The sequence below is a fragment of the Choloepus didactylus genome, chromosome 25 (assembly GCF_015220235.1).
Source record: "Choloepus didactylus isolate mChoDid1 chromosome 25, mChoDid1.pri, whole genome shotgun sequence".
NCBI classification, from domain to species: Eukaryota; Metazoa; Chordata; class Mammalia; order Pilosa; family Megalonychidae; genus Choloepus; species Choloepus didactylus.
Genome location: NC_051331.1, coordinates 7,710,557 through 7,722,706, shown reverse-complemented (window position 1 = coordinate 7,722,706; position 12,150 = coordinate 7,710,557). Strand labels below are relative to the sequence as shown.

Here is a 12,150-nt window from a genome sequence, read left to right as displayed (position 1 = left end):
GGCCCCTCTGCCTCACCCCCTCACTCCCAGTTAGCTGAGAACAGGAAGGACACAGATGTCCTCTCCAGGGTCCTATTTCGATAGAACAGCCAGAGCAGGGGGCTGGGGGGCAATCAGAGGAATGAGGGTCTCCGGCCTCCCAGATGGGAGAACCAAGGAAAGTCCAGATCTTGGGGGTTCTGAGAGCACAGAGTGTCCCCCGCTGCCAAAGGAATGCCTCAACTCTCAGTCAAATGGTTCACTCCTCTGGTCATTTTCTGCAGTAGCATCTGCACACTGGGCGAAAGAACCCCCAAAGGGCTGTGGGATCATTTCCAGATCAGCAGAGGCAGCCCGGGAGGTGTGCACCCATAGCCGTCTGGCACATTGGGATTTTACGCAGTTCCACGTACAGCCTGGGTGTCCACTTGCTCGAAGTTTCTTCCACCAATTTGCATCCTAAACTTGAATCCATTTTTGGAAGGGAACTTTAAAGCATCCCCCTTCCAACCAGGGGATGCTAACCTCAGAGAGAACACAACTGCAAGAGGGAATGCAACAGAAGGAAAACAACCTGGGTTGTCGTTAAAAGCTGGGTTCAAACTGGGTTGTTGCCTTTAAACTGGGCTCTTTGTTGAAAAGGGAAGTTAGTGAGCATCCACCTTCCAGGGTAGAGCAAGGAAGACACTCACAGAAGAAAGCACGTTCCCTCTGTGTGATGCAATTATCTAACACGACATCCCCGTCCTGCCTAAATTTATCTCAGTGACTTCCTCCATGTGTGTCTCGCACATTGGGAATGAAGCTTTAAGATAACGGTGATGACTTGAAAAGAAAAAAAAAATGTGCAGACAGCCAAATCCTGGAGCATGTATGCGCCTGGCTGGATTTTTTTTTTTTTTTAAGTCCAATTCTCTTTATTTCCTGGAAAAGAGAGAGAAGGGAATCCTAAAAAAAAAAAAAAAAAGGCAAACAGCATGAAGAATGATGTTTTTGCACCCAGACACCCAAACGTGCTATGATGGGAGGGGAGGGTCTGGGACATCTGTGCCCACAGCCCAGGGGGTGACTGCAGGGAGATGTTTTCCAAGAGACCCAAAAGGCCACTGGCCTGGGTTTGTTCTCACACCAGGTGCCCAGTATACTGGTGCTGAGACAAGAACCAAGATTAAAGGGGAAATGGACAAGCAGAAGAATAAATCACAGTTTCAGCCTTTGAAGAGTTTTCTTTCTGAAACTTGAAGCCAAAGCGACATGGAACTTGGACTTTGAGGGTTGTGTAGTCCTGTGATGTGGAGGACAGTTCTAGAGGAGGGAAGAGAGAGTGCAAAATCAGAGCAGAAGGGTGTAGCGAGAAATGGGAAGGGAAAGACAAGTTGGCTTAGATTTTGCAGAGCCTTGAACGCCATGCTGAGACGTTTGCACTGGGCCTTCCAGGAATTGGGGTGCCCTGGAAAGACTTGGAGCAGGAGAGTGATGTGATCATTCGGCTTTGACCACTGTAGGCAGAAGGGAGAGATGGGGTGGGAGGAAAGTTGGAGATGGGTAATGGGGATCCAACCCAAGATGGCAGCCATGGACAGTGGGTGGAGATATTTAGGAGGGTGACCCACTGGGGGTGGAGGACAGGGAGTTGACTGCCATTCTTGGGTTTCCAATATGGGCATCTGGGTGAGTGGTGAGTTCCATTCGCCTCGAGCTCCTTGATGCCATGCCTGAGCCCTCCTCTTGGCTAAATTGTGGCTGGCCAGGATTGTCACACCGTCCCTGAGGTTCTCATTGCTAAACCCAGGCCTGACAGACCCTGGAATGAACCCCTCCATGTCACTTTGGTAAAATGGGCCAAGAGACCCCCTTGGAAGAATGAGGCAAAGACCACGACAGAGGTCTAACACTGGTTGTTTCCTCTCCCGTGGGTTTATGGATGAGGAGGGGGTATTTGAAGGCCATGTTAAGAATCTTCCTGAATTCTGTTGGAGAGGGGAAAAAAAATCCCATTTTCTAAGAACCCACTAAGGCTGCTTCTAAAGACAGAGCAAAGTAGATCACCAAACTCCGACCTGGAGTTTTCTGGAAACAGCTGGTCAGGAGTTGGGGAACGGGCAGCTAGAGCCCTCCTGCTGAGTGTAAGGCCACCCCAGGCAGCTGCTCAGGCCCCACCAGGTGGCCAGCATTCACTCAACAAACCCTGAGGCCAGAACCATAAAGAGCCTGCCTGCCAATGCCTGAGCCCGAAACAAGCAGGCGAACTGGACCACGATTCTCCAGGGAGGGCATGGCCGTGCTGGGCTCACCCCAGACTTCTCGGCCCGGAAGGGTGGGGTCCCGTGGAGCTGTGGTCACTCTCCACCCTGCCTGACCCACCTCCCTCTCTTCCCTTCTCCCCACCCTGACCTCTCTCCACAGTGGCAATAGCAAAGGAAAGGACATCAACACGATTAAATCCCTCCGAGTCCTTCGGGTGCTACGACCTCTTAAAACCATCAAGCGGTTGCCAAAGCTCAAGGTGAGATTGGGGGGTGTGGGGGGGGGAGTGCCTGGCGGGGTTGCCTCGTACAGTTGAGCAGGTTGCACACTGTTTAAGGGCATCACACCGAGCGAGGTCCTAATAGCATCACAGACATCACCGTAGATGGATGTATTTATTATTCCAATTTCCCAGCAGATGGCAGTAAAGTGAGTTGGTCTAACAAAATCTGCACATTTTGGCAAGTTTCCATTAGATGAACTATCTTTGAGGTGGGGACCTCTTTTCCTAATTCACAAGAAAATATCATATGGCTAAAGCAGGACATAACCCTAATCGAGGAAGCAGGAAACTGGATTTCTAGTCCCATACAGCCTTTGGCTCCAAAGTAGCATGAACCAGCATTTTCCAAAAGCTTGTCAAGACAAGAAATGGAACAAAACCTTTCAATTGAGTTCTGCCTGAGGGCCATCATATCATCTTGTACTTAATATGTTTCTTTAAACCATCACTTTATTTTTTACTTAAGTGAATTTATTTTAAAAAACAGTATGCCATTGTCTCAAGGTGGAAAACCAGAACCTACTTTTAATAGAAAGTAACCGTAAAACTATTATCTTTTCAAAGAAAATAGGGTGCTGGTATTAAAATCTAACCAAATATAATTGCCTGCCCAGGGCTTTGAGAAAGAATGCTTGCTTTCTCGTGGTTGGAAAGGAAAAGTTTCAATGTTAGGTGTTAAAAACAGCAGCAATTAAGCAAGACTTTCCCCTTCCTTCAAAGGACTGAAAGAGAATTGAGGAGGGAATAACTTTGTTGCCACGTGAGTGCCCGTTATTGAATGCTAGATTGGCGCATCAGCTAAAAGTAGCTCTGACAGCACCAGAGCTGCGTAAGCCATGGTTTTGGAATCACCGATTCAGCAGCCCATTTGTGGGTGGCTGTTAGGAGAGGAAATACAGGTTGCCTCTGGAAGTGAAAGCTTAGCTTGAAATACGCGGAATTCCAGCACAACTCGGGTCTGTGGCTCGGAACAGGGTCGCAACTCCTTTCGAGAACTCCGTGGAAATTCTGTGCTCTCTCCCTTCTGGAAAATTGGCCACACTCACCTGTAATTCCGGGAGGTTTGACAATCCTTGATGCCCACTTGTGCTTTGGGCAGAAAGCAGCCAGGCGGTCCACTCTGGCAAGCCCAGGAGGGTTCTGGAAGCCCCGGGAAGTGTCCAAAGGGCAGGTTGCAGAATTGCATGTGGAGCTGGAGATGTTCTAGGCTGGGACCCCAGGCCTCCCCGGGGAAGGACAGAAGGAGTCCATCTTACCCAGGGCAGAATCTCCCAGGCGGTGCAGAGTCATTTCTCAAACCCTGAGCCCCTGCTGTTCACTGCAGCTTGATGAGTAAAAGGGAGAAGAGTGAGGCAGGGTTGTTCCCTCAGCAGCAGAGCCCACAGCTTCTCCAGTGAGGACCTTCCCTCAGGCTCTGAAGAGCTGCACACTTAACTTGGAGGGACCTGGCAAAGGGGCTCCATTGCCCGGGGGTTGAGATCAGAGCACTCAGATGCAGAGAAATACAGGTTCGAGTCCAGCCCCAATGCATCTCAGCGCCAGGTAGCCTTCACGCGTCACTTGACTTGTAGCCTCATCTGCAAAATCCTAACGTCAGGCAGAGGTCAGGCAGGCGCCCGGCCCCTCACACCCTCTCTCGACCCTGCCAGGCCGTATTTGACTGTGTGGTGAACTCGCTCAAGAACGTCTTCAACATCCTTATTGTCTACATGCTCTTCATGTTTATCTTCGCCGTGGTGGCTGTGCAGCTCTTCAAGGGGAAGTTTTTCCACTGCACCGATGAATCCAAGGAATTCGAGAAAGATTGTCGGTGCGTGCCTCTTCTCCTGGGGTGTCCCCATCGGGGCTTGGCAGGCGGGGGGTGTGGGATAAGCCACAGGCACCGTCCACTTGGGCTTGGAGACCGGGGTGGCAGGTATGGGAGTGGCTTGACTGCAAGCAGCTTGGCTCTGGAGTGGAGAGAAAAGGGGTTTTGGAATACTGAGTTGTGTAAGCTGCTCGCTCGACCTCCCTATCACCACCTTGGCCCTATGGGGGATATCAATACATGTTCACGGTCCATTGTTTGAAAGCTTCGGAGCCAGATGTGTTTTAAGATTCAGAATTTCTTAGATTTTAGGAAGGTTGGACTGTGCATATAGCACATGAGACATAACACCCCCATCTGGTTCTCGGGCAGGCCTGTAAGCAAACACACTATTTGAGCAGTGAAAAAGTGACTGTTTGCAAAAATAAGACAAATGATGATTACGAAGAGGCTAATATCTAATCAGGTCAGGTTTTATTGAAAAATGAATGAGGTCAGGGGTCCCCAAAATTCTTCTGCAAAGTGTCAAATAGTAAATATTTTTGGCTTTGTAGGCCAGTTGGTATCTTTTGCAGCCTGAAAGTGGCGACTGGGTGTGGCTGCATACAGTCAAACTTCATTTCTGGAAACTACAACTCCAATTTCATATAATTCATATTACTTATCACAAAACATGTTCTGTTGATGATTTGTTTTCAACCGTTTCATACTGGGAAAACCATTCTCAGACTGTGGGATGGACGGAAACAGGCAGCGGGTCAGATTTGGTTCATGGGCCGTAACCTGCCAATCCCTGAGGTTGGGGGAAAGTGTTTGGTTTTCAGAGCTTTCTGGATTTGGCAATTGTGCCTAAGGGATTGCAGACCTGAATTTCCCCCATCCTAGGGGCATCCTCATGCGTGGAAAGCACAGAGCTTTTAACAAACCAGGCAACCTGTAAATATTGCTCTTCTTACTGGTGTTAAGTGTCGCTGTGTTGCACATGGCAGCCTGTTGTTATTTTGGTGGCTTATTCCACAAATTGGAAGGATCCCAGCCATTTGCCTAAGAGTTTGGAAACAACCCTGAAAAGGGCAGTGGGAAGGAGCAGCAGCTGACTCCTTGGCCCAGTGCACCCGGAAACACACCCAGCATCTCCCCGCTCTTAGCCCTGCCAAACTCGAAGCTCTCCCCTCAGGACTAAGTGTTTGCAGCCTGGAAAGGGGTGCTGGGCTCTGCGTCGGCCCACACGTGGTGCTGGGCTATGGCAGGGCCTTAGTCTGCCAGGGCTGCCATAGCAGATACCACACAACAGGCCGGCTTTGGCAACTAGAAGTTACCGGCTCACGGCTGGGAGGCTGGAAGTCATACATCAAGACATCGGCAAGGCTGTGCTTTCTCCCGGAAGCCCTGTCTTCTGTCACTTGGTAATGTCCTTGTCCTACTGTTGCTTTATCTGACTTTTGGCATCTGGTTTCTTCTGGCTGCCCAAATCAGAATTTCCTGTTTTTATAAGGCATAGAGGTGGGGTTCCAGTTTGCTAATGCTGCTGGAATGCAAAACACCAGAAATGGATTGGTTTTTTATGAAGGGGGTTTATTTGGTTACAAAGTTACAGTCTTAAGGCCATAAAGTGTCCAAGGTAAGGCAACAAAAATAGGTACCTTCACTGGAGGATGGCTGATGGCGTCCGGAAAACCTCTGTTAGCCGGGAAGGCACGTGGCTGGTGTCTGCTTGCTCCTAGCTGTGTTTCAGCTCCTCTCTCAGCTCCTGTGCATTCTTCAAAGGGTCCCTCTTGGCTGTAGCTGCTCTTCAGACTATCACTCTCAGTTGCTCTGAGCTCTCTCTGTGAATTCCTTTATATGACTCCAGTGATCCAATTAACACCCACCCTGAATGGGTGGGGTAACACCTCCATGGAAATTATCCAATCAGAGATCTTGCTCACAGTTGATTGAGTCACATCTCCATGGAAACACTCAATCAAAGAATTACAGTCTAATCAACACTAATACAATGGCCCCCACAAGATTGCATCTAAGATAATGGTGTTTTGGGGGACATAATATATACAAACCTGTACAGATGGAGACCCTATCCCAATTCAGTTGACCACACCCAAAAAAAGGACCTTCCAAAATCCTGTTCACAAATTAGTCCACACTCTGGCTCACTTTAAAATATTCAAAAATACTATTTTCAAATGGGACATGGATTAAGTTTGAGCCTGTTTTTTGTAGGGGGACATGATTCGATCCCCAAGGATTTGTCTTCAAGGATCTACCCCTGATATCCCAGGAAATTCAGGGAAAAATAGTGGGAGTCACTGCTCCCCGGGCCAAGAGAAGCAGCATTGGAATTGCTCTTCTGTCTCTCTCCGGTGGCCAGAGACGAGGGTCTACAGCCCCCCGACCCCCACACCCCACTTGCTAACGGCCCCTTCTCTCTGGGGGCAGTGGCAAGTATCTACTCTACGAAAAGAACGAGGTGAAAGCACGGGATCGAGAGTGGAAAAAGTACGAGTTCCATTACGACAACGTGCTCTGGGCTCTGCTGACCCTCTTCACCGTGTCCACGGGAGAAGGCTGGCCGCAGTAAGTGACCCGGCTGGAGAGCACCACGAGGGGACACACAGAGGCCCGGGGTGGGGGCCTGAGAACCCAGTGCTGATAAGGGCCTTGGAGAGGGGAGGGGTTCGCTCTGGGCTTGTGAGATGGGGACGCTGCTAGATTCCTGAGGGTCTGTCCCCAGAACACACATGGTCAGGCTTGGAGGGGCTGAAATCTGACCCCCTCTTGACCCCCGCAGACCCTGGATATCCCTGTCTTCCCATGTCAGGCGCCCTTTCCGATTTGCAGAAAGGGATCCCCAAATAATGATACTAATGTATTTTTTCTAACAATGAGATATCTAGGGCTTTATTGAATTAGCTATGTCTGGAAAGCCCCTTTCCTAAATTCAGAATTGGGAAACCTGAGCTTTACACTTTGATATTCTCAAGAGCTGGGCCCTTGCAGAGAGTCAGCCCGTGTGCATGGCTTTTTGCTCACCTCCCACTGACAATCTGGTGGGCTGTGACCCCTTCACACAGCAGTAGGCGGGAGGCTAAGAACAATTTTGTATGGATAGGGCTTCCCCCGCCCCCTCCCCCCAAAAAAAAGAAAAAGGAAAAGAGCTCACAAGACAAGCAATGCAAATCTATAGGATGGAGGTGTCCACATGGCCTGTTCCAAATCCGTTTGACCACAGGATCATTTTCTCTCAAACGGGGCCAGGAGGAGGGTGACAGGTGAGGTGGAACCAGGCAGGTGCAGGCTCCAAATCTGCCTTTATTTAAAATGTTGATACTTTGCTCATCATTGACTTTGGGAAATTAATTTTTATAATTATTTTTTAATATGGCAGCAAAATCTTATTTAGTTTGAGGACTGAGATTTTGGGGTGACCCCTTCATTTGTGCCTTGCCCTGCTCCTGAGCCTTCTCCCCAAGGTCTTGAAGGTCTGGAAGATTCCAGAGTTTGCCCTGAGCATCCTCAGCTCTCCCCCTCTCTCCGCAAACACACCAACCCAAACGTGACTTCTTCCTGCCTGGCACAGGCAACCATTGACCACACACGTGGGGCCAGTGCTAGTCCACAAGGCACCTCTGAGCCAATTTCTTCAAGGCACCCCTTCCTCAACAGACTTCACTTCCATCTGTCAGAAGATTGTTACAATACACTTAATAATTTTGTTGAAACAAAGCACTTGATGGCAACCTGCCAAAAAAATTGTCCTAATGAATATGCAAATCTATACTGTCTACAGTATGAGTGACAGGCACCCCTTAGAAGCAGAGCCTTTGAGCAGTGTGCAACCTGTGCAACTGTTCAAGCCAGCTGTGCTCATTCACACTCCCATGTATATCCCCATTGCACATTCTCAATACCCATCATCCCCCATGCTTAAATACACACACACACACACACACGCACGCACACACACACACACACACACACGCCCCTACCTCCATAACCCCCTATGCATTCCCATCCATCACCATAAACCTGGTTTCAAATCCCGTCTCAGCCACTTCTGAGTGGGTGCTCTTGGGCAAGTCACTTTAAATCCTGGAACCTCGCTTTCCTCGTTTGCAAAACAGAACCAGTCCAAATCTCCCTGAGAGGGTCTCCAGGAAGATTAATAGATTGTCAAATCCCATATCTGGCACATAGTAGGCCCTCAGTCTGTAGCAGTAGCTGTTCTCCATTTCCCACAAAGAAGGTGGGAAAATCTACAGCTTCATAAAGTAACCACAGTACTTGGGAGTTGGAGAGCAGTGATTGCACTAATTTCTTTTCTGTTTCCTCCTGATATGTTTTTCCGTTCCCCCTGCCCATCCCACGTGACCCTCTCCCTGCCCTCCTTGCCACCCCTCCCCCACCCTCACCCCGCTCCACCCCTCCCTGCCATGACCCCGCTCCGCCCCTCCCCCGCCCTGACCTTGCTCCGCCCCTCCCCCACCCTCACCCTGCCCCTCGCAGGGTCCTCAAGCACTCAGTGGATGCCACTTTTGAGAACCAGGGTCCCAGCCCCGGGTACCGCATGGAAATGTCCATCTTCTATGTCGTCTACTTCGTGGTCTTTCCCTTCTTCTTCGTCAACATCTTTGTAGCTTTGATCATCATCACCTTCCAGGAGCAGGGGGACAAGATGATGGAAGAGTACAGCCTGGAGAAAAATGAGGTGCTGCTTCCCAATTGCACCCCCCATCTAAAAACTACGGTCCCATAATCTCCCCCCAGCCAGGAACCAGCTTCAGGGGGCATCTGGGGAGGAAACAGAAGCATCCCCCAAGCAGCCCTGCATGGGGTTTCTGGAGGAAAACATAGTGGACGGAAGGTGCATGTATCAGTCAGTTTAGACTAGGTCATGCTGCAGTAACAAACAGCCCCAGCATCTCAGGGCCAGGCATCTGCAAAGGGTTTCTCTCTTATTCACACTGCACATCCATTGTTAGTCAGCCGTGCCTCAGCTGCAGGTTGTCTTTTTTGTGATCTCCAGGCTGGCGAAGAAGCCTGTCCCTGACACATTGCAGATCCCAAAGAGAGTGTGGCAAACTGTGTTTGGGGCTTGTGCTCTGAAGTGATGCAGGTCCCTTCTGCTCACATTTCATTGGCCAGAACAAGTCACACATCCATGCCTGATGTCAGTGGGATGGAGAAGTACAGTCTTCCCCGGGAAGGGGTGGCGAATATTTATAAATGAAAATGCTGTCCACTGGGGAGCACAGATGCCACCCTTTACCCTTCTCATGTGCTCTGTAAACCCCTAAGATTTTAATGACCATTCTTTCTCCCTCTCTTCTTCCTTTAAAAGAAGGAGGAGGAGAAGTAAGTCATTTGGGAAGCAAGAGAAGGCAGGGTAGCACAATGGTCAAGCTTCTAAATCAGACTTTGGTTGAAATTTGAGTTTGCCCCACTGGGCTGGGCCACCTCAAGCAAGTGGCTTGACCTGTCTGAACCTCTATGTCCCTCATCTGCAAAGGGAGGTGTTCTGGTTTGCTAAGGCTGCTGTTCTGCAAAATACCAGAAATGGATTGGCTTTTATAAAGGGGATTTGTTGGGATACAAGTTTACAGTTCTAAGGCCATAAAAGTGTCCAAACTAAGGCTTCAACAAAAGGATACCTTCGCCGAAGAAAGGCTGATGGCATCCAGAACACCTCTGTTGGCTGGGAAGGTGCATGGCTGGTGTCTGCTGGTCCTTTGCTCCTGGGTTGTGTTTCAAAGTGGCTTTCTTCAAAATGTCTCTGGCCCTGTCTCTCTTAGCTTCTCTCAGCTCTCTGCTTGGTTCTCCTGGGGCATTTCTCTCTAAGCATCTGGGGGTCCTCTCTGAGCTTCTCTGGGGCAAACTCTGGGCTTCATCTCCTAGCTTAGCATCTCCAAACGTCCTTCTGTCTGTGTCTCCAAGTATCTGTGTCAGCTCTTGAGCTCTCTTAAGGATTCCAGTGAAGTAATCAAGAACCACCCTGAATGGGCACCTCCGTGGTAATAATCTAATCAAAAGGTCTCACCCACAGTTGGGTGAGTCACATCTCCATGGAAACACTCAACCAAAAAGTCCCAGCCCACAAGATTGGATTAAAAGATCATGGCTCTTCTGGGGTCTGTAACAGCTTCAAACGGGCCCAGGGGGCTAGTGAGCGTACCGAGTTCACACTTGAGTAAGGGGATTCAAGGGGAAAATGTCAGTAGGGGAAAATGTGAGCTCAAGGTTTGGCAGAAGGTAAATTCTCAAGTAGCCATAACTGATTGGGAGAAGAACGAATTTCAGTAGGAGTCTATGGGAAGTACAAGGATGCTGGTGGTGAGGGGAGCCAGAGAGGCCGAAATTGCAGCCGGCGAGCTGGAGAGCCGTCTCCGGGGAACAGGTGCTTGGCGTCCGGCCACCTAGACCCCTGACTCTGCTGCCCTCTCTCCCACAGAGAGCCTGCATCGACTTCGCCATCAGTGCCAAGCCCCTGACCAGACACATGCCCCAGAACAAGCAGAGTTTCCAGTACCGTATGTGGCAGTTCGTGGTGTCCCCCCCTTTCGAGTACACCATCATGGCCATGATCGCCCTCAACACCATCGTGCTCATGATGAAGGTGAGACAGGCCCCTGCTCCCCCCCAACAACCCCCACCCTTGCCCCACCCCCCTGCCCACCTCATTCCTGCCCCTGTCGCTTTCCCACCCTGCCCCACCTCCGAATCTTGGCGCCAACCGTCCCGCCGCTCCGCCTGGCGCACTCCTCCTTCCCAGCTGCACCCTGGAGAGCCCCTCCTCCAGGAAGTCCTCCCTGATTTCCCAAGACCCTACTGTTTTAGTTTCCTTGGCTGCTAAAAGCCAAGACCATGAAACGGTTCAGCCTGAACAGTGGGGATTTATTAATTTACAATTTGGGAGCTGAGAAAATGTCCAAATCGAGGCAGAATCTTCCCGAAGATCAGCTGCTGGCTTCTCTGCCATCTGGCAGGGCACGTGGTGGCATCGGCTGGTTTCTTCCTTCTTTTTCGGGTTTCATTGATTTCAGCTTCTTGCTTCCGTGGCAGTGCGCTCTCGCTCGCTCTCTCTCTCTCTCTCTCTCTCCCCCCATATATATGTATATATATTCATTCCATCTATAAAGGATGCCAATCCTGATTTACGAGGGCCACATCTTAACTGAAATAGCCTCATCAGAAGGTCCTACTTACAATGGGTTCACACCCACAGAAATGGATTAGATTTAAGAACTTTTTGGGGGGAACAGTTCCAAACCAACACACACACTAAGGGCCCCGGCTGTGCAAACATCGTGCAAATTCTCTCACACACATAATATTAGAGTCTGGTTGCACGGCTCTCTCTCTCCAGCCTCCTGGGAGCTCCAGGAGGCCAGAAACGTCCTGGTCACCACCAGATTTATCACAGGTCTGGCTCTGAAGGACTAATGGCCCTCCATAAAGGTTTGATGGACGAGATGAGGAGAGAGGGTCGGGCCTGGGTCTTGCAACCCTCAGGGATCACCAGAATCTTTTGCCCTCCAGTTTGGAGTCCAGAGCTCCCAGCTGTGCCAGTTTAACTCACTTTAACCTGGGACAAATGGCTAGTGACTGCTCAGGGCTCAGTTTCCCTGTCAGTGAAATGGGAATCAATTGTCTTCATAACAGTGTCTTCCTTCCCGGGTGGGGGTGAGGATTCAGTGAGAAAAATCCAAGCAAAGACTGAAACGCATTCCTGGCACATCAAAACACTCGATAAACTGCAGCCGTTCGTCTTTGAATGGCAAAAAAGCAATGCCAATGTGGCCCAAAAATTATCCCACGTGAGCAAATGGCTTCTTTTTTG

General features: G+C 49.9%; 1 protein-coding gene across 11 annotated transcripts in view; it reads left to right on the top strand.

The window, feature by feature from the left end:
- The window catches only part of CACNA1A (calcium voltage-gated channel subunit alpha1 A), a 322,216-nt gene that overhangs the window by 265,528 nt on the left and 44,538 nt on the right, over window positions 1-12,150 (top strand). For all 11 annotated transcript variants that reach the window (XM_037818101.1, XM_037818099.1, XM_037818097.1 and 8 more), the window contains 5 exons: window positions 2,386-2,485; window positions 4,159-4,319; window positions 6,753-6,890; window positions 8,820-9,021; window positions 10,762-10,926. In XM_037818101.1, coding sequence (XP_037674029.1) covers window positions 2,386-2,485; window positions 4,159-4,319; window positions 6,753-6,890; window positions 8,820-9,021; window positions 10,762-10,926 — 766 coding nt within the window. The remainder of the gene's footprint in view (window positions 1-2,385; window positions 2,486-4,158; window positions 4,320-6,752; window positions 6,891-8,819; window positions 9,022-10,761; window positions 10,927-12,150) is intronic.